The 23,318-nt window shown below is 36.2% G+C and overlaps 1 protein-coding gene across 3 annotated transcripts in view; it reads left to right on the forward strand.

Annotated features, from left to right (window-relative positions):
* The first annotated feature begins 227 nt into the window (after positions 1-227).
* The window catches only part of NOVA1 (NOVA alternative splicing regulator 1), a 142,316-nt gene continuing 119,225 nt past the window's right edge, over positions 228-23,318 (forward strand). For 2 of the 3 annotated variants that reach the window (XM_053980346.1, XM_053980347.1), the window contains exons 1-2: positions 228-405; positions 2,305-2,448. In XM_053980346.1, the coding sequence (XP_053836321.1) occupies positions 270-405; positions 2,305-2,448 (280 nt within the window). In that variant the 5' untranslated portion in view covers positions 228-269. Of the gene's footprint in view, positions 406-2,304; positions 2,449-23,318 lie in introns of those variants that run through there. The other variant, XM_053980348.1, reaches the window with a different exon arrangement.

The following is a 23,318-nucleotide window of genomic DNA, read 5'->3' on the forward strand; positions in this document are numbered from 1 at the left end:
CAGTCCAGTCCTGCCCGCTTCCCTCCCTCCTTTCCCTTCCCTCCCCCCGGGTGCCAGATAAACAAGGCGCGCAGCATCCTCGACAATCCCGATCTTAGCTCTACATTTTCGAAAAGGACAAGAGAACGGGACAAGCCCCCTCCCCTCCTCCTCCTCCTCCTCCACCCCTTTCCTTCTCCTCCTCCTCCTCCTCCTCCTCCTCCCCCCTTCCCTCCCTGCCCCCCCACCAGAGAAGGGAAGAGACAATTCTCCTCCGAGCAGCAGCAAACATGATGGCGGCAGCTCCCATCCAGCAGAACGGGACCCACACCGGGGTTCCCATAGACCTGGACCCGCCGGACTCCCGGAAAAGACCGCTTGAAGCCCCCCCTGAAGCCGGCAGCACCAAGAGGACCAACACGGGCGGTGGGTATATCCTCTGTCACCTCCCTCCCACCCCCACCCCCCCCGCCCTACCCACCCACCTCTCCGCTTCCCTACCTGCCTGCCTGCCTCTTCCAACCCCCCACCCACCACCCCCCCCCGCCCAAAGATTCCCATTTCTCTAATGTTATCATTCATCAAAATGGCGTCGGTTTTCAGCATCTACCAGTCTTTTTATTTAATATCCACGCTGGGGCTGCACAGCCGTGACCCTACGGAGGCGAGGAGGGAGCACAAGGGGCTCCCGCAGCCCAGCTATCTCCCTCGCCCGTTTAAGGATGGGCGACAATAAATGGCAGCTGGAAAGAGACGGCAAATGCTCTTCCCTCCTTCCACATCCTCGGGGTCGCAAGTTGAATTTCAGTCTTGCCGTGCGTTTTCCTCCTCCTTGGCCTCACTTCCATTGTCAGCGCGTATACGGCGTGTTTGCCGTGCCGAGCCGGGGGCGAGGGCTGGCTGGTGGCGGGGGGAGTCGCCCCTCGGCTACAGGGACTCGCTAGTTAACATCCTGCTGTTCCTGGAGGAGATGAGTTATAACGGGACCAGCATCTCCTTTATCCGTTTGCGCTGGAGTCGTCATAACAATGCACCGAGGCAGAGGTGAATTTAGTTGCCCAATGTTGAGAGCAGTGGTCTGGCTATACGTAGTGCATGGTTACCCAGCTATGGTAATACGGGTGGGCACCACTGTCACACACAGGCACTAACTGAGATGCTTTATAGTCTCAGAGAAGTATTGTGAACTCAGATAATTTCTTCTGCTTAGGGGTAAAAAAAAAAAAAAAAAACCAAAGATCCAACTTTATGAAACAGGTTTCATGATATTTTGATATCCGTGCCAATGGGACATTGCCATAATTGCTGGGGAGAACACAAGTCTGGGGAACCAGTGTATCCCTGTTGCCTTGCACTTCTTCAGAGACAGTTATGGAAAGGTCCTCAGACTTGAGTGTAGCTGGATTTAGCAGTGGCATGAGGGTACTGAAAATTTTGCAGTTTCCAAATCAGACTGGGATCCTTTTTTCTTTCTCCCCTTCATTCATTCTATATATTTTTTCCTGTTTTGATGGTATGCTTTATTGTTGATGGTGGGTAGAGGACTGGCATTGTCTATCTCGTCACCTTTTAAGTGTATTTAAAATAAGTGACTTAGGCTTTTGATCAATTGGGAAAAATTCTTCTTAGTGTCCTTTAATTAATGAGCTTAAAAGAGATCATTGTCGCTTAAGAAGTGCTAAAGGAATACATGAGGATTACTTAGGCAAGTGATTCCATCCTCACTATGTTGAGTTGTTTTCTTGGCAGTGGCTGAAATGCTTGGAATAAAACCCCACATTTTAGGTGGGTTATTTGGTAGCAGAGTAGTCGTTTTGCTCACTTAAGAAGAATGCAAGCAATAACTAATTGCTGTTCTCATGTGTTTGCTAATGACAAACAAATAGCCCATTAGAATTGACAATTCGTTCTTTCCTGGTTTTGTCATTTCTTTTGCAGTATTTCCAAGCAAGGTTGTAGTTGTCAGTAACCACGTTTTCATGCAGGGCTTTAGTTTTTTTTAAAGGGGTCTGATCTTTTCTGCATGCTGTGGTTACAATTGCAAAAAAAAAAAAAAAAAAATCTACCTTTGAAATTTTATTGCAATATTATTGTTTAACTGAATTAAGGAACATCTGTGGGTTCTTTGCTTAGAATAAAAGTAGATATTTTAAACTGTCAAAGGCATAGGCTAAACATTCCTTGTATAATGACGCAACTGGTTAGATATAAATGCATGAATTAGTGGAGGAGTTTCAAGATGTAACCTTTTGTTTATTTGTGGGTCTGGGGAGGAAAAATGACAACTTATAAGCCATATTAACCATGCATATCTCAATTTTTCAGAGGATGGCCAGTATTTTCTAAAGGTCCTCATACCTAGTTATGCTGCTGGATCTATAATTGGGAAGGGAGGACAGACAATTGTTCAGTTGCAGAAAGAGACTGGGGCCACCATCAAGCTGTCTAAATCCAAAGATTTTTATCCAGGTAGGTGCAAAATTAGCCAATTCTTTTATTTTTAAATTCTCAGGCATGTATGTAAATTTCAGTGTGTTTCATATATTGATGGTCAAGCTTCCAGTGCAGCAGGAAGCATTATGTCTCAGAAAAGTATGTTTCAAAGTGCAATAGTGAATATAAATATTCTGTCTGTTTTAACTTATGGAATGGACTAAACTGGATACTAACTGCTTGAAATAAGTTTAAAGTCTTTCGCAGTATTTCTACAGAAGATTATTTTCATTAACATTGACTGCTTTATTTTTTATTAAAAAAAAAATCTAGCTTTATCGAACCAATGTGACAGGTGGCGTAAAGATAATTGTTCGTTTGAAGTTTCCAGACATTATAATGACAATTAAGCTAGAATGAGTAAAAATGAGAGACTGCCTCATAAAGAATGGGCCATTTACTTTAAATCCATTATGTACCTTCTTTCTGCTTCACTGCTTTGTTCATTGGTTCTGGAGTGAAGTAAAGAGGACAAGTACTGCTTTTTAGATATTCTTTATATTATGTTTATCATGATGGTGGAAGAAAAATCTATTATAAAACTGAAATACTTTGGATGAATAAAAAGATTATCATTATATATTATCTGTATTAGTGCACATGAGAAGTTTATAATATATAACAGTAATAAATACCTGAATTAGCATTCCTCCTTTATAAGATTTCTGAAGAAGGAGTCGTATATGATAGACAAGATTTTAGCTTCTGCAGCTGAAAAATTGGGGATTTTTTCTGAAAGATGAGCAAATTAGCATTCTGTAATTGAACTTTGCTCTAGAGGACTTTCTAAAAAGTGGTACAAAATAACATAGCTGACACTTTTGTGTTTTGATTTTGTTATTTTTGAAGAGTAACTGGTGGTTTAGAATTGAGTTGACTAGCTGTTGCTGACTTTTTTCTTTTGGAAAATAAGAGCTGCTTTGCATTCACTCTGTTTTAATGAGACTGAATTCTACAAAATAGCAAAGGCATTTCGTATGGATGTAAACAGAACACTAACATTAGAGCATTTAGCTTTTGTGTCCTCTGACTTTACTGTCAGGCAGAAGTGGATAACTTTTTGTTAACAGAGATATTTTCGTCTATTTACAAATATGATTGTTGATGTGGAAATTGTAATGCACCTGTTGTACATCTCCTTAATGAATGTAGATTATAATACTGAAAAGTCAGAGATTGAAGTGTTGAATGTAGATTTTTTTTTTTTCTGTTGAAAGTTACAGTTTATAAACTGGTGCTTGTTGCTTTTGAAGCTTTTTTTTTTTTTAGAAAGGTAGGAAAAACATGATCCTTTATTTTGAAAGGTATGTTAGGATAAAAAAAAATCAATGTAGAATTGTGAAAACTCTTGAAAGGAAAGAAATAAAGCATTCTAAAGAGCCTGATTGCAGAATTAATAACATAATCTGGGTAAAGAGCTGCAATAGTAAATTAAATTCACTGTCAATAGATGAAAATGAAATAGATTTTCTGCATTATACATGAGGGGTTATCAGATATGCAAGGATGTTACAGAAAATTGGTGTTTATGAAGAATATTCCAAATACCAAATTATGAGCCTTTTCATTTTACTACAGTTTATTTACACTCACTTGGAAAGGACGCTCCAAAGATTAGATCTTTTGTTCTGTGCTTGAGTATAGTTCCTCTATTTTCTGATTAAATAATTTTTTTTTTTTTTTTTGTGTGTAGGAAACTCTAAAGATGCAGCAGTAGTAGCAGAAGAATCTTTGAAAAATAAAAAATCTCAAACTAGAATGACATGAGAAAAACATTTGCGACATAAATATATTCTCCCTTAAAATCAGCAGCAATAATATAAATAACTAGGACAGGGACACTCAAACATTTTCACAGTAACAGGTGCAAATAAAGTTCCAGTTTGACTTTATACAGTCTGCCTTGAATTTGCAGCCACGTTGTGTCATATGGAAAGTGAGTGCTTTAAGGAAGCTGGTGACTGATTACTGCTAAAGCATGGAACAGGGATGGGAAATGGATTCCAGCGTGGCTAACTCTTGTTAGTATTTCTGTTTGCGTCTGACCACCAGCCCATGGAATTTTCAGAGGTCCTGTCATTCCTTGAGCTGATGGCTTTTGGGTTTCTTCCAGACTCTCTTGCTCATATAACATTAGGGAATACAAACCTTGTGAAAGAGCTAAGATAAAGTTATGATTTATTTTTCTTATGAAGTTTTTTAAACAATTACTGTTTTCCTAATAGATGTTACTTAGTCCTTACCTCTGATGCTTGTGATTACAAATATGTTTAATGTATGTTTTGCTGTGGAATGTTCTGTTGTTGAAGCTTCTACAAAAGTTTTCTGTATTTCCGAAAAGTTTTAGAAAAGTGAGTAAGTTCCTGTTTGGAAAGGAGGAAGGTGCTTGTAATACAGAAGTTACGAGTAGTTCCTATGATCTAATAGTGTTTTTTTCTTTTCCCTCTGTGATATAGGACTTCAGTATGCAGACTGATTTCTGTTGGAATTATTTTTGTGCGTCAAAAGGTGACATAATTACTGAAGAATTATATGGCAGCTTTAATTACAAGAAATTGAAGGAAAAATCAACTTTGCATTAAACATTTTAGTTTACAAGATAGGAAGCAGTATACAAATACATTACTGTCCACTACAGTTTTATTTTGGAGTACGCAATTTATTGTTCTCTTTTCAGGTTACCTGCTGACTTTTTCTTGTTGTCTGGACTCCTGCAATTTGACTTTGGATATTCTGATTCTTTTCTGTTCAGGCATGTCCCCCAAGACTAGCAGAAATAACATTAAAATGGCAAAATATGCCCTACTTTTAAACTAAATGGTGCTGATCCTTTTGCATAGAAAGTACAGTGTGTATTGACTACTAGGTTTTGGTTTAAAAATTAAATACAGATTTAGCTAACTTGATAAAGAAAGTGGCTATTCTGTGAAGCTATTATAATTTATGGTTTTTTTGAATAATAGAAGAAAGATTATTTCTGTTGTGTGAAGCTGTCATTGCTTATGTGTTACTCATTCTGCATTTTAGTGAGCACGGGACTCAAACCCACTCAGTCCATGTATATTTCTCCCTTGCGAACGCTGCCATACACTCTCTCACTCTCTCTCTCTCTCTCTCTCTCTCTCTCGTGCACACACTCTCTCCCTTTCCCTCCCTCTCTGCGTTCCCGCCCTGGTCTCTCACAAATTCACACACATGCACAAAATTATGTTACCTCACATCATGTTGTTTATCTTGCAACAGGATCTTGCCTGATCTGAACTTGGTTTTTGAATGAATTTGAACTTGGTCAGTGTTTTCCAGTTTATTGGAATATGATGTCATAGGTGTACTTAATTTAGATCATATTAACAGCTGAGATTAATAAAAGCATAATGAATTGGGGATAAGGTTTTACTGGTTTTAGAAATATATTAGATGTGTTGTTCTTATAGCAGATTTCTAGTTAGTTGTTATATAAATGTTTGGAGAATATAAAAGGTGGGAGTTTCCTTTCCCATCTCATGTAGACAGTGTATGAAATATTGTGTGGCTATTTTGTGCTTTTACCAAGGGACTTCTATTTTTAGATGCTTTCTGTTTAAATATATATTTTTTTAAAATCATTCATGTGTTATGGGAGGTAGTCTAGCTAATCTTTGCGCCAGTGCCCTTCTGAAAACTTTCTTATTCTGACTCTTAAAGACCTTTCAAAAACATTGAATGTATAAGTAACACATTAAGTTACAGGAATTTATAATTAATAATCTTATATCATCATTACTCCTATAAACTACTAGGAAGGAGAAAGGTGTAATATATCAAGCTTGGCTCTCCATTATTATTTCTTTTATAGAAATAGAGTTTATCATGTTAACTTATAACTCTTAAAAAATCTAGTAAGCAAGGAAATGTTTTAAAAATCAACACTTGAAATAATGTTGAAGTGAAATACTGCTTTTTCAGCTGTGGAAAAGAGTAATGGAGTTAGAAGCAAGAATGGCTTTAGTTATTAGCTGTCTGCTGTGCTGGTTCCTTTAAGGGCTTTGTCATACATCAATAAATGCATTTAATTTTTTTTTCTTGATCCTACTTTTTTTTCCTGAAGTGTTGACATTAGCTAAATAGATACTACATAAGTATAAGATTTTCAGATTCTGTTGTAAACATTTATATGAGTAATTCAAGGATAATGGGACTGAGGAAATTACTAAATAGTGAGTAGAGATTTCAGAGGTGGAATCTAGAGCTGTATAGATTTTTAAAATAATCACTGATCTTTGCACTAGTTTTAAAAAAAGAGACCAACCACCAAAAACTCCCAAGTGTTGATTGCCAGCTGTTCAGAGAGATAATTCTCAGTTGGACAGTTGTCTGTTGCCTGGTTACTGAAACAGAATAAAAAAAAGTTAGCTTGTTAGCCAGCAGGTCTGTAGTATTTTGCATTTAAAAGGAAGCTGAAACTGACTATGTAACTTAGTAGGATCTTGAGATTCTTACATATCTAACTTGTCCTGTGTACTCTCACTTAGCAGATTCTAATTTGATAGGCCTAGAGAAATTTTGAGAAGTTAAAGTAGAAATTTGGCACTCATTTTTTTCTACTCATTTTTTAGGGACTTATTCATGTTAATGAGTAAATCAACTTTGACATAGTAAATGGCTTTGGTTTGCAAGAAAGTGCTGTGTCTTTGTCTTGTATAGAAAGGTTTATAAAAACTTCTGACAGATTTGGAATGGTTAATCTAACTTTAATAAATGACACAGGCTAACAACTAACTTTGTTGTCAAAATAAAGAATAGATTGAGGACAGCTGTTATGACAGGTAAATGCCATATTTTCAACATTTTCATTGTGATTGCTCTTACCTAGGTTTCAATATAATTGAAAACTGAAGTATTTTCAGTAGGTTAGAAAGCTTATGTAGATGAAAATGCTTCTAGTAACAACATTGTTTTTTGATAAAGTTAGGATTTCTGTAAAGCAATTATTCATTAAAAAATAAATAAGACTTAAGTTTTCCCCTTTAATGAAGTTTAAAAGTTTCATACAATAATTCAATAGGTTTTTGTTGATAGACCCAAGTTTTAATGGATTGTTGGTAGAGAATAGGTGTTAGAGATAATATTTTAAAATATAAACAAGGAATGTTTGAATAGTTTATTTTCCTCTTCTCCCTTATGCAGTAAAAAAACCACGTGCTTGATTTTCTTAATGGATGCAACCGGTAACAAGCAATATCTTTTTCAATTTCTCTTTGATCTTGTTTGTTCTTTAGTTAATTTCATTAGCTTAGATATTGTCCTCAGTAGTAGACTAGAGAATTTATTTTGTCAGTGATCAGTATCTTTTTGGCCAGGGAAGAAAACCTTGGATTTAGTAAATTCGTCAGGCTGGCCTCCAGAAATGGAGCATAGAGTGGTTGGGGAAGAGGGCTTGCACCTTGTTGCTATCACATTTCTGTCTTTGGACACAGCTCTCACATAAAATTAAGCAACAACTATAAAGATTTGACTGGGAAATATTTTGAAGACTCATTGCATCTTGCAGCAGTGCAGTCAGCTTTCCAGTCCCTCTTTGAATTTATTTTTTTCTTAGCATTTATCAGTAGGCCAGTGGGAATTAATGGCTTGGTGAGGAGTATTGTAGTTGCCAGTTGCCCAGTGCTGGAATGCTGCAGGTAATTGGGCTGGACTGGTGAGAGCTGTGGCTGTGTACTTCTCACGTTGCACTGCAGCTGCTGCTGATCTTAATTAATCTGACCCTCAGAGGCTGCAGTGTCATGGTATAAAACACAGAGCATATTAGAAATTGGAAGGCTGCTTTTCTGACTCTTATTGATGGCCATTATTTCTAGGTAGGCCTTTTGGTTTTTCTAATTGCATTTGTTTGACACTAGCATAAAATCCTTAATGTACTTCAGTCTAAAACTGTAATATGTTTTTTCTGTTTAACAAATCTATCTGTTGAGTAATGAAGCTGATGCACGTGTTTTTGAAATGTCATGGTTATAATGGATTTAGCAAAAATATTTCTGCTTATTCTGGCAACAACTATTGTCTGTAAATTAAAAGAGTTATGCTGCATCTGGTATGAATTTCTGGTGTAGTATACTATGTTCTGTAGTGGGAATGCTTAGTGCTTGTTTTATTTAGCCCAGTCTTGTGGTTAAGGACTTCTAGTAGCATGGAAACATGGAAAGTTGGAATTTGGTGTTGGCAAATGGAATCAATTAGTGTGCTGTGCATGTGCAAGGTTTTTAATTTACTGTTGGTATATGGCTGTCTTCATTCTGACTGCATGACATAGATTTAGGAAAATAGGAGGTTCCTTACAATTCACTCTTGTATTCAGGGTGATTTTCCTTCCCCCAGAGGAAACATCAAACTATACTATAACCTAGAGATCTCATGAGTGTTCAGTACAGATTTGTGTAGCTCTATTCCATCCCATTTTTGTTTTGATTTCAGAGTTTCTCCATCCCAACTTACGGTTATTCATGGCATTATAAAGATCAACTACATTGCTTGTATTTTGATTAAAATAGAGAAAGGATTGTCAGAATATTCTTGCTTTTAGTTTTCCCTGTATTTGATAGACACATAAAATATTTTAATACATAAAAATCACAGATCTAAATTCCTACCCACTCATATGAACTTGTTTTCACTTTAACATATTGATAATTATGGTAGAAACTCCAGTAAGATTTCTTAATATTAGGTGTGCTGCTCTTGATAACAGCCAAGCATTGCAATTCCTTTGCAAGAACTTAACTGATCTGGTGGAAATGTCAGTTTAAGGCAGTCTTTGCAGATAAGTCTACGGAAATCAGCTCCCAGCTGTACAATGCTAGCATGCTTTTGTAGCCTTTGAGTATGGATTTATCACTCTTAGCTTGAGCTAGTTATTATTTTTCTTGACTTCTGAATTGCAGTAAATTTGTGTAAGGTTTAAGTGTTCCGCATAACTGATGGACAAAATATAGTCTTCTTTGTGAAAGGTTGGAGAACTTTTCTTCTAGGTTGATGATCATGAACCTAGGTTAACATAGGTGATGTGAGTATCTAGCTGTGTGACCAGATAGCACTTGAAAGAGCAGTATGTTAGGGACCAGGTTTAAAGTTAAACATTGGTGGTATGACTGACCAGGAGTCAGATCCTTTGTAAGTGAGAGATACTCTTGTCAACTTATGTATATGAAAGTGGTTATATAACATTAGCATTTGTTGGATGTAAAGAAGTATGAATCTTGGACAAATTTTCATATTTACCTGGTCTTATAGATTTTGATTTTGAAAAGACTAAACATCTGTTTTTCATCGTTGATCTCTCACTGCATCCTGCAGGGCCTGTCATCTCAGCATTGACAGGATCAGATGAAAAATACAATCGATGTGTTGACATTTTTTTGAGAATCACTCAGGTAAGATTACTTGTTATACAGAACTACAGTGAAATTCATGGCTGCTGCTAATGTTTCACCAGTTGGAGCCTTTGCATTCTCAATCATTAATTAAATTAGATACTGAGGTTCTCTGCATGTTCCCTTGTTTCTATTTTAAAAGCACTTTTTGTGCCTTGCTCAGTGCCATTTAACTCTCTTGTAATTTCCCACATAAAGAGCTTCACACATTTGTACTATTTTCCCCCACTTGATAGAGTGGCACCTGTTTGCTTGAATCAAGAACCATAGTGCACACCTCCAAAGCTCTTGGAAGACTTGTATGTATTTTTTCATTCTCAAGTAGTGACTTTAGTCATATTTAGATTCTTCATTGGCAATATGGGGAAAAAAATTCTCTGTAGAGAACCAGATAATCAGGGGCAGCAGCAATTTATCATCTTCCCGGTGTGTTCTAAATTCTGGCTTTCAAATTGCACATGAAAAATTACAAATATTTAATGGAATATACAGTGGTGGAGTTGTTATTTTTATAACATGAGTTATTGGAAATATTTATATTAGGTCATGCACTGGAAAAGTAGGAAATGGCATGTGTCCATTCAGTTGGCTTTGTTGAACATCCAGTGTACTTACAAAATTAAAACTGTTATCAGAATGTATTCCAAAAGAGTTGGGCTATGAAATGTCATGGCTGTGAGGGAAGGGGGAGGAAGGACCAGTTGGGCCATATGCCAGTGTTGGAGCTTTGAACAGTGGTTCTAACAGTGGTTTACATTTTGTCCCCATCTGTAATCTGGTGTTAGGAAATGCCAGGGTGTAGGTAGGGTAGAAGCAGCAGCAATTCAGGTGCTGCCATGGATACAGTTTTGGCAGTAGTATTGAGCTGGAGTTATAGAATATTTATGTTTTATTGTAATCTGGCAGTCTACCAACAATTTTCCTGAGGAACAGAAAAAAAAAAAGGGAAATATGTGGCTTTTTAGTGGAGTTATGACCTGGATTTGAAAAAAACTTCTGTGGGGCAAGAGAGGGTCTTCCAGCATTCTGTCTGTGCTGATTTTTCAAAGTTCTGCAATGAAACGCTGCTACTGGATGCCTTAAAGCTTTATAAAAATGATTTGTTGCAAGTGTTAGATGTAGAACATGTTTGGGGTTTGTTTTCTGCCTTGCATGTGTGTGCACACTTCAATCTTTGTATGTCTTCTACTTACATTATTAGGTGAACACTTGGCAACTCTGTCAATCTAAAGTTAAATTTGTATTTCCCAGGAATTCCTTATACATATGTCATTTCCTACTTCTGATTCTTTTACTGTGCACAGCAGTACACTGAAGTCTGCCAGTTTTTTGTTGAGATTAGTCTTCGTCAAATAACATAATTTTTAGCATAGCTAAATACTCAAAAAAAAAAAAAAAGGAAGTGTTAACTTTACAAAGATTCCTTTTAGGGATATTTGTTTTTGTGGTTTTTTTTTTAATGCTGGTGATGCCAAGTGCTCATCTAGTATTTGCACTACTTTTAACAATAATAAAACACGTACTTTATAATTTTATAAGATTTTTGTAAGTTCTGTATGGATACATCTATGACTAGCTGTTCTAGTAAGTGCCAACATGATACATTATAAATGAATTATTAATGAATTATTTTTTTATTTTTTTATTTTTTTCAATTTATTGATTCATAGCTAGAAAGGTGGTTCTTTCCTTGAATAGCTAGTATTTAGCTAGAAGGAAAAAAATGGTTCCTCTGATTTTAAATCAGAGTGTTAAAAATATTCGAGTGTATGTAGAAATATGTATAATTGCTAGTCTCAGAACATTACTCTTGCATGCCCTTGATGGTAGAAAATCAATTAAATGGGCAGCTATATTTGTCCCATTAGGTTTCCTGTACCTTTGGAAAAAAAAAAAAACTCTTCAGTTTATGCAAATATTTTATGCCTTTTAGTCTAGGAGACATAGAATGGATAGTGGTAACAAGGCTGGTGTTTGAATTAAACAAGATCTTTATAACTAGTTCATTTTTATTTCAGTTTTTTTTAGTAGTGATTTCTTGATTAGTAACAAGATTCTATTGTTTCTGTATTATTTTTTCTAATGGCTCTTTTGTCTGGTAGTCATTACTAGTTGAAAGAATGTTAGTTGTGATGTTCAGAAGTAGTTCAGTTCTGTCCTTCACACTTTATTATCTTAGCACTTTCTGAAATCTTCAGTGCAGACATAAGGACACAAAATTTAGTCATCCAGAATTGCAAAATAAGTACCTTGATATTTCCCTTTTCCAACACACATGAATATGCTCAGAATGAGGAAAAAGAAACTTCTCTTTATTTATTCACTTTGTCTATTTTTCAGTGGAATCATATGGTGTATAAAGGACTACCATGCTTTCCATGTTGACTAGTCCAGGAACATGTGAAATTTCACCTCGTGTGAAATTCTTTGTTTTCTTTTATAAAGAAGTCTCTGCTTGTAAAGTTTGACAACATTGTATTGGTTATCTGAAGATTGTTGTTGTTTATTGTCAAGAATTTTGCTTTTTATTAGGTTAGCTAGTTCTGATTTGGTTGCCTTGTTTCTCCCAGTACAAAATTTCGGAAGTGATTACAAAAATTTGCTAAGGGTTGCAGTATTTCACCTGTAGTAAGACTTGATGAACTTTTCCTTAAAAATATGCATATAGTTAGATGGGCTCCTAAGATAACCCAAGGACTTTTTTTTTCTGTGAAGTATTGACACATAGGAGTTCAAAGTGGGTGGTCTTAATGCTCTTGGTACTTATTAGCATGCAAGTGTCTTAATTTGGATGGGTTTTCCCTGTAAAGAATTCTAAGAAAGCATACAGGAGTTTTGGTGTAAATTAGTGTATATTTGTAGGACTGGTTTTGTGTTACATGCTTTTCGTATTTCAAGCTATGGTTACTTGGGAGGTGCAGATAAGCTGATGGTGATCATCTGATATTCAAGTCAAGTGTGCTTAAAACTACAAGTATTTCAGGAACTATATAAAATTCTGTATTTTTAGGATGACCAACTTCAGTAGGTCTAGAAAGAGGTGTGATGTTGCAATGCGGATTTATAGGAAGTAGTGCTATTAGTAATTATCTGCTGAATTGTGATGCAGTTTAATGGCTAAACCAAGGGAGAAAGATGGCATACTTTGTGATTGATGCCTGTTTGAAAAGGAACAAGTGTATCTGTAGGTGTTCTGGAATCTTCTTAGGTAAGTCTCTATGTAGTGGGAAAGACCAGTATATGCAGAAAAACGGAGAAGATTTTATCACTCCATATTGAATGACTTTAGAAGTTTCACTCTGCTTTAAGAAGATTCTCTTGTGTTAATCCCTTTAGAGAGCAGTAGTTTTCACATAGCGTTTTCACATGCTGATTTTAAGGGGGTTATAATTTCCCCCATTTCTTTGTCCTTTGCTCAAAAGCAAAAGGTTTTCATATTGGATTCCTGTAGAGATGTTTCTCGGAGTTAGAAATATGAAAAGTTAGAAATTAACTTGTGTTGCCTGCTTCAAAATATGGGACATCCCCAATGTTTTCCCTCTTCCACTGGGGAAATTGTGGAATCTTGCTGGATGGACCATGCTAGAGTGCTGAAGGTAGTTAAAAATACATATTTAATCCAGAAAATACTATGTGTGTGCTGCTTATTTGGGGAAGTCAATGATTGTCTGAATAAGTATTTAATTTCAATTTTTAGTCTTTGAGTTATTTTTAGAGCTCCAAGTTTTCCCACTACAAATCTTCTGAATCTCAGTAGTAGTTCAACACGTCTAAGTGCTGAAAAATGAGTAGTTTATTTCATAAGCATTTTAACATGAATCTTTTTTTACTACTGCTTTTATACTTGCTCTTTAGAATAGGAATTCCGCCATTAAAATCATCACTGATGAATTCAGTGAAACTTCCAGTTTTTAGGTAGGGTGAAGAAGTTTGGACACAATCAAAACCTGATGAATTGTTTCCCATTTTTTGTTTTGCTTGAGGTCAAATATTCCCCTAGAGGTGACTTCTGTTTCTGTTCTGTTTATCCAGTTCTCCAGGTACCATTCTTCCATTTTTGCACTGCTGAAATTCTAGTACCTTAAGCAAAAAGAAATAAAAATTCTTTTTTTTTCTCTTAAGCATGAGGACTGGAAATTATAAATTTTTTCCTGTTTGCTGCTACCTCCCACAAGAGTAAGTGGAGAAACTTGCACAAAGGCAGTAATAATACCAACAGTTTCTGTATAAAAACATTAAATTCAGGTAAGTATTGAATTTATGCAAGGTGGAATACACCTCCAGTCTACGTAGTCCTGAAGTAGTGTGTTTAACACAGGGATAGATGATTAGTAGTGAATTTAAGATATATATATATGCTTCTACTTTATGTCTTTTGGTAAAAGGCTTCTGTCTTTTTGTAGCAGAAGGATGTTTAGTTTTGGCTTTTTTTTTTTTTTTTTCCCCTGGTGCTCATTTATGGTAGCTAAGATTTACTGCTGCCTTTTCCTCTGAGAAGATTTGTGTTCTCACCATTTTCTAGGCTTGCAAACAATTGTAATTGAACTTTTCTCAGCTGGCTAGAGGTGTTTGAATCTGTATTTGGAGATGTCTTTCTTCCTACATTCAATTCTATTATAGTCAATGAAATTATGGACACAGGAATAATGCATGTCTTTTCATTTATAAATAGTTATTCAGATATTTATCAAAAGTATATTATACAGATTACCAGTATGAACTTACCAAATACACATATTTTCCCCTTTTGGGATAAGAGTTTTGTAGTATTTTCTTTTAGTTCGTGGTCACTTTGCAAAGAAAGCTACACTGTTTTAAAACTTCCTTTTAAATTTTAATGCAGATATGTAATCCTTTACTTATGCCAAAAGCAGAGCAAGTGATAAAAATTTAGTGTATATAATCAATGTTTTTTTGGAATTGTTTTATTCTTTGCTTAAAAATGGCCCAATTTGCTGCTCTGGCTTTTCAATATATTTGTAAATCTGTTCAGTAATTCCATATAGGAAAATACTGTCTTTATGTTAATGTATGCCAGTCTTGCTAAAAGATACATTTTAAAAGAAGTGCTAGATCTAATCCAGATTCAGTTACAAATCCTCTTCAAACTAAACATTTTCTGAAGTGTCTTTCCATTTGCAAATAATTGCTCTGGCTACAACTACCAATTTTTGTCTTTTATTTTGATGTACTTGATTGATTTTAGCTTTGAAAGGTATAAATCAAAATTTATGATGTATGGAACTGACTGAATTATCAAAAATTATATAAACAATTAATGGGAATGATTCTGTAAAGTTTTAATGTGAAATGCTTGGGAAAGCTTTCTAAAAATAAATTCTAAGGATATATTTGCATTTTGGCTTAAAAATAGTAATCATGAAGTCAAATTGCCCTATTTTTGGTTATTATTACATAAAGTGTTTTGACTCATCTTTTAAAAGGATTATTTGGACTTTTTATTGGGGAAGACTTGAATTATGTATGGTACAAATCACGTCTATTCACCATCCAATTTTTCATTAAGAAAATTTTTAAGTATTTCCCATATTCTGGGTAGTACAGTTGTTTAGGCAAATCTTTATTCTTTTAATAATATTGTCCTTATTTTTTTATTGAAAATAGAAACCTAAAATACGTTGTGGTGTTCAGATTCTAATGCCTTTCATATTATTTCAGAAAAAATTAAAAATCATTTTTGCATGTGTTAAAATTTGAGCTTAATAGAAACCTTTTGTAAAGGTAATTGCAGGTTCAAGGACTTTATGCACATTTCAAACTGGAAAAAAATGGGGAGGCATGTTTAATTAAATTCTTGTATGCATAATTACTCTCATGTTTGTGATGTAATCTCTGTTTTTTAGAGTAAGACAGTATGTTCAAAGGTATCCTGATATTATCTGTTTTCTGTTGAAATTATCAAATACACCACCTACGGTTTGTGAGAAATAAGGGAGACAGTGGAAAATGCATTTGATCACTGAGTGGCATATCTTTTTTTTGTCATGGACAAGAAACAAAAGTATTTGGAATGGCTGCTACACAGTTGTCTATTAAGGTGCTAGCTGTTAGCACATCTGATTTTTATTGTCTAAAAATACATGGTCCTGTTTGAGTTGGAGAGACTAATGTTATATAATGTTTCATGGTAATTGTGTGAGCTCTTTGCTTATTTTCACAAAGAAACATTAAAAAAAAATCCCTCTGAACAGCTGAAGTGACATGAAGCACCAGCTGGGGAATCTGAAATCAAATATTTTAGAGCATGATTTGTACTAAACTGCAATTAGAATGTATGATTCTGCACTAGCAATTGTTCTGAGTGAGGTCAAATTGCACATGAAGGAACACAAGTGATGTCTGTTTTGAATGCAACTGATGTCTGTACACGTGCTATTTCACATTTTATTCACATGCAAAACTGGGATAATGACTAACTTGATTGTTTTGTTTGTTTATTGTCAGTTAAGACTTAGTGTGTCAAAAGGTGAATTAAAGAATTGAAAGAAAGAAAAAAATTGAAAATACCCTTTTAGAAAAACATGTTCTTAAAAATTTAAAATTAATTTTTCACCCAAATATTTTAATAATAGGAAAGTTAAGAGCAATTCTGAAACATCAGAGACTTGTTCCAATGTATTTTTTTCGTCTTTTAATTTTTTTTAACCTGTGCATGTTAGAATTGCAATATTGACCTACTGGTATTATAAAAAGATAGCTTTTTCTGTTTTCAGAAAAAACTGCATTTTGACACATTGTTTAAAAACTAGAACAGCTCTGCATATGAAAACACAAACTGTGATAATTAGATAGTATGCCATATGTGGTAGTTTAAGATGGCATATATCTTAAATGGCATGTTTAATGTACTGTATTACTGGAATTAGTAATTTTACAGCTGAGAGCTGTTAATTCTGTTATACTCATTGCCTCTGATGAACCTGTAGGTAACGATAGATGACATTTTTCTTTGCAAAAGCCTGTTTCTGATAAATTAAAACTGTTGTAAGCTGCTGTATTTTTAATGGAATCTTTGACTAGTGTGTGTTCCTCATAATATTTTAGGTGTTTCTAACTACTTCAGAATTCTAAGATTTTCTGAAATAAAGATCCAGTTAGTATTGATGGTTGGTCACATTTTTTGCTTGATCAAATATATGTAGTCAGGAAAGAAGGAAGGTCTTTTTTTTTCCACATAGCTTTTTTTTTTCTCCCCGCATAGAACTTCCCCCACTTTTTGTTAGGGTAAAAAATATTGTTAAACCTAAGTGCTTGAGAATTATTAACAGTGGTAAAAATCCATAGACCTGTGCATTCCACAGTGTAGCTGAATAGAACTCACTGGTCATGAAAAGTCAAGGTAATCAAAAAAGTCAAGACTTTTGAGTACAACTGTGTATGCCTGAGATGGAGTTAAGTTTTCTTATTCATAGCAGCTCGTATGGTACCAGGTTTTAGAGTTGTGACCAGAAAATGTTGACAATACACTCATGTTTTAGTTCTTGCTGAACAGTGTTTGCACAGTGGCAGAGACTGCTGTTTGTGACTCTGCCCACCTCCCCAGTGAGAAGACTGGGTGTACAAAAAGTTGCCAGGTGGGTAACCTGAGCTATCTCAAGCTACTCCATGCCATATAAGGTCCTCGCAAAAGAAAAGAAAATGAAATGGTGTGGAGTGTTCAGCTAGCATTTTGCTCAGAGAACAGCTGGGAAATGGTCTGCCTAGGGAGACCATTTTGCCTTTGCATCACCTGTCTGAGTCACAGAATCATAAAGGTTGAAAACCACTTAAATCCAACTGTCGTCCCACTAGCAACACCACTATGTTCACCATCAAGCCATGTCCTAAAGTGTCATACCCACATTTTTTGAACACTTTGAGGGAGGGTGACTCCACCACTCCTCTGGGCAGTCTATTCCAATGCTTTACACCCTTTCTGTGAAGAATTTTTTTCCCAATATCTAATCTAAACCTCCTTGGGTGTGGCTTGAGACCATTTCCTCTTATCCTGCCACTGGTTGCCTGGGAGAAGAGGCCAGTTCCCACCCAGCTACAATCTGCTTTTGGGCAGTTGTAGAGAGCTGTAAGGTCTTCCCTAAGCTGCTTCTTCTCCAGGCTAAACAGCAGCTCCCTGAGCTGTTCTTTATAAGACTTTGCTCCAGACCCTTCACCATCTCTGTTGCCCTTCTCTGGACACACTCCAGCCACTCAGTGCCTTTCAGGTAGTGAGGGGCCCAAAACTGAGCACAAGATTTGAGGTACAGCCTCACCAAGTGCTGAGTACAGGGAAATGATCACTTCCCTGGTCCTGCTGTTGCTAGCCAGGATGTCATTGGTCTTATTGGTCACCTGGGCACACATAGGCTGATGTTCAACTGACCAGCAACCTCAAGTCCTTTTCTGCCTTTTTTGTGGGTTTTTTATTTTCTGCCTATTTTCATTTACTTTCTATAATATTTTTATCCCATGATTTTTCTTGATTTGCTATTAGTATTTTCTTCCCCCATTCTGCTGGGGAAGGGGAGTGGGCAAGTAGCTTTGTGGACTTATCTGCTAGACAGGATATAGCCCACCACAAGGATTATTTATCTATTTGTGTAGTGCAAAAATTCTGCCTTTCTAAAAATGTAAAGGAGGGTGAAAGACACACCTACAACTTCACTCAATTTTGTCTTTACGTACCGGCAAACATTACTGAGGATTGTAAAAACTAATTCAATTTACAGCTTTTGGTGCTCGTTAGGTCCTCATGTGTTTTCCACTACAGATCTTGTTGGTGTGGCTCTAGGCTGGGTATACCAAAGGAACATAGTATAGAAAGCAACAGTGAGAGATCTTTTGGGAAGGAAATTCAGGTGAAACATTAGAAAATAGGTGTGGAATGGGCTTCATGGTTTAGGGACTCCATTTCTCTCTTGTCTTTCCCAACAAATCCATAAAATCTCATAATTGTTACCCTTTTAATGCCTTCTACCTGCCCCAAAACTGAGGTGATGCTGCCAGTTCCAAGCTCCTCCACAAGAGAAACACAGTGGAAAAGGTCTGAAACCTCTTTACTCACTGAAGAGATGTCCTAAATAAAAAAGGATAAGGGTGACAAAGGAAAATGTGCCCTATAATCTTAGTGCCTCTTTGTATTAGACTATTCAAACAAGCTAGTGGGAAGGTGAGACTTTGATAGCAAAGCAAAGGGGATATTTCTTTTTCCTTCATAAGAAAATGAAATTTAGTTAATGATAAGAATTGCTGTTCTTTTTGACGGAACTATTAACAGAACATGATACTCTGTAGTCATACTTTTGGATCATTAAGTCCAATTCCAGCTTATTGCAGGTAGCTATCATTCATAACCCCACTCTATGAAAGACCTTTCAAAGACAGGTAGGAACTTTGAAAATTACAGAGCTTCATTAGCACTGGGATTTGCTGCTCATTCAGCCTTTTTTCATGAAACATGGTTCCTTTCACAAAAAATACGGTATTAAGATAATTTTTTAGCTTTGAGAAGTTCTGATTTAAAAGTCAAGTGACTGAGTGGGGTGTCACATGAATATCTGATCAAGTTCATAAATTAATGTGTGAGTTGAACATCAGTTTGATTGGTAATGAAAACTGTGTTGGAGTTAAGCATGGCATTCTAGACTGTTCACCATTATCTTTAAACCAACCATACTTTCTTCTAATTTGCATGATATTGTGGTTATATTTTTATTCATGTTCTGTATGCTCCTCAGCCATTTTAAAGCTGGTTTTCCTTCTGTGTTTCAATTTGTGGTTTTCTAATTATAATTAATATTTGTCTATGGAAAAGGTGATCAGTTGTCTCCACCACCCTCCCACCCCCTTAACTGGAACAGTGAAACTTACACTCAAGTAGTTGAAGGGTTTCAGATGTTCAATTCCCTGTTGTTAACCTCTGTTGTAGGTGAAAAGGCAGTGGAAATGGGTTTTTAATCTTGTAATTAAATGCCACCAGAGTTGTGTATGAGCAGATCGCTGACGAGTGCTTACTAGACCACATGTTTAAGAGTTTTGCCTCCTTCAGGTGTTTTACTGTCATTGACTGTAGCTAATCTTTGGTCTCTGGGTGATTGCTCCTATGGTACTACTGCTACCACTGCCTTGGCAACATAGAGTGTGAGGGGAGATGTGTTTCGATTTGTTGTAGTGCCTTTGCAAAGACAGGCAAGAAATCAAAGCAGTGGCTTTTTAACTGTAAAAATTTGGTCCCATTTAATAATACTTTCATGGGATGAAATAGCTCTTTCTCTAGCTCAGTCTCAGCAAGTTTCAAAATAAAGGTTTGAGCAGTATCTGTAGTAATTGTTATAAAAAAGGGACAGAACTTTTTATTTTGGGTGGGCATTGCATGCCTGTGCAAATGTAAAAATTAGGTAATTTGAGAGATATATGTGCTCATGTATATACAGTATGGTGTTATGTTAGATACTTACCTTTTTGTTATTGAGTTCTGGTATGACTCTCTTGTCATTTCCATATCTTTGGTTTTTCTTTGTTGTTCACAGCAGTTGTATTTTTGGTGTAGTTCACACTGAAATGCACAGTTTGCCTGAATGATGATGATTTCTAGAAAAGGGACAAGAAAATGGAACTGCAAAGAGAAAGCACTTTCAAATAGTTCATTCAAGCAATGCTCAGCTACTTGAACTCTAAACTCCTTGGCTTAAGATCTGTGAAAAGTTACTAACTTCTAAATTGGAATCTCAGGAAATCAACATCAGGATATTTTGTGAAAGGAGAAATTGAGTATACGGAGGTTTCTGTTTGCTCTAGACCTGTGATGACTATTTCTTCATTAAAGCTGAGGATTAGGGAAATGTTTAGTTTTTAGACTGGTTTAGTATTTTAGGTAGAAGAACTATTTAACTTTTCTAAATAAAATACATTTTTGTTCTAAAGTAGCTTTTGTTAACAGTACTTTTTTTGTAGAGGTCAGTAATTTTTTTTTCTTAAACTTTTATTTGATCAGCTTAAACTTTGAGTGACTGCAGCTGTACTTTATAGCACTCTAAATTTATATGCATAGCTGAATAAGAGAAACAAAAGTCATTGAATTATAAACAACAACTGCTGATTTGGTAGTACAGGAATTTTGTAATAAAATTTATATTAAAATCTTTTCAGATTATGTTGCATGCACAGTTCTACTTTATTTGTAACTGAGGGGTAATTAAATATAGATACTTTTGTGTATAACAGAAAGTTTGGCAGTTGTAAGTTCTTACAAAGTTTTGTCGTAAGTGATGCTAATACCATTTTTACAGCTGAAAGTATTTTACAGTTTAAGATTCCCTTACAATATGTGCAGTGGGAGATTGTGTATATTTTAGATTTTGTGATGAAAACCCGATCTCTGCCTGCTTCCTGAAGATGATGATTGTATCTTAACTGATTACGTAGGAACCCATAAGATTCCCATATTCTGTCCCAGATAGAAATGCAGAACAAAAAATTGATTTTATTCAGTCGGTTTACTCCAGTCATTGTTTAGGAGACAAAAACAGTTTTGGAATTAACTTCATGTAGGCATGTGATACGTTTTATGTACACACCACATCTATGTGCTTATATGACATTGCACGAAAATTTTTAAATGTGAAATAGCAACCTTATAAGTGCATTTGTCTAAATTAAACTTTACGGAATGAGTTTGATAAGTTTTGTCATGAAAACTTATGTCTCAGATGGAATCAGAAGTTAGGGGTGTGGTTTTGTGTGTGTTTTTGGTGTTTTTTTGAACAACCTACAAAATTAATAAAACCTTTCCGATTACTCTTTATATATGTGCAGCACATGTGTTTTTAACAGTTATGTTAATTTTTAGTTTTTAATTAGCAATCAGGATACGTAAATATTAAAAGGGTGCAGTTGCTTTGTGACTGTCATTTAATCTTGCCTGAATTGAAAAGCTTTTTTAATGATAGTTATGATAGATGGTACTTTAAAATATGGAGAACTAAAGCTCTTTACTCCATTTAAAAGAAACTATTCTTTTTCATTGATGATTGATGTGGAGGAGAACTACCTTTGAATATTGTAACTGTGGTGTTTTTCTAGAAATCTTATAAATTTAACACACTCGATTTATCCCTTATTTTACCCAGTTTTTCTTCATCATTCAAATACCACCAGCATTTTACTTCCTAGAATGAAGCTGCTAGTCAAAGTGGAGAGCTTTGCCTCACTTGGTGGGCATCTTGTACTCTAGCTTTCTTTCTTCTGCTTGTGTGTACTTGTTCAGTGGTCTGTGAACTTTATTTTTCATGCAAGTGCTATACTGGATTGATTTCTAAGAGGTAATCCTATCTTCAATTGTCTCTTACAAGGAGCTACAGTACTTTTTGTAATAGAGAAGTATCTCTATTCTAAGTATCTACAGAAGTAGATAGAGAAGTATCTACATTTTTATATTTTCCTCTTCCCTTCTCCCTTATCTCCTGCAAATTCTTAAGGACTTTCCACCTTGTGAAAACTAGATTCAATTACAAATGAAGAGTAGTTCTGAATTTGAAATTCTAAAGCATCATGTGTCCCCCACAAAGTGCCCAAATCACTGCTGAAGTGCCCAAGCTGCTCCGGGCTGTAAATGTTCCTGTCCACTAACGTCTCCTGGTCAGCTCCATGGTGGGTTGGCAGGGGTTTTAGGGACTTCTGGTGGGACTTTTGTGGCTCTTGGGGGCATTTGTGCTGCTGGGAGGAGGTTTGGGGGCCTGCTGGAGGTAACTGGGATATACTAGGAATGAGTGAGTTCATCCTGGGGGCAACTGGAACCATGCTGGGGTCTCTGGGGTGACTGGGAATTAGCATGCTGGGGGCAACTGGGATACACTGGGAGTGTCTGTAACCATACTGGAGGAGACAACACTGGAAACAGCTGGGACCATGCTGGGAGCAACTGGAGGCAACTGGGAGTGACTGTGTCTATACTGGGGGCCACCGAAGTCATACTGGCAGTGTGTGGGACTGTGCTAGGGGTGACTGAGTGCAACTGGGATCATACTGGGTGGAACTGGGATGACACTGAGGGGGATTAGGATCATACTGGGAGTAACTAGGTGCATGTTGAGGGCAGTTTGGACCAAGCTGGGGACAACTGGGATATGCTGGGAGCAACTGGATCTGCACTGAGGGTGACTTGGAGTGGCTGTGGGCAACTGGAACCATGCTGGAAGCAACCGGCAGGAAGTGGGTGTGACTGGGAGCATGCTGGGATCAACTGGGATGTACTGAGAGAGACTGGGAGTCACTGGGTCCATAAAAAAAAAAAAACTTTCAGAAAAAAAACTTTCTTAATTTAAGTATGTATTTTGTGTAGTTGGTCATGAAAACACTTATGAGCAGGGAGAAGGTTACATAAATGGAGGAAAAATTCATATCATTTAGGTTAGAATGTGAAGAACTTCAGTTAACTAAGGCCCT

The sequence above is a fragment of the Vidua macroura genome, chromosome 6 (genome assembly GCF_024509145.1).
Source record: "Vidua macroura isolate BioBank_ID:100142 chromosome 6, ASM2450914v1, whole genome shotgun sequence".
Classification (NCBI taxonomy): domain Eukaryota; kingdom Metazoa; phylum Chordata; class Aves; order Passeriformes; family Viduidae; genus Vidua; species Vidua macroura.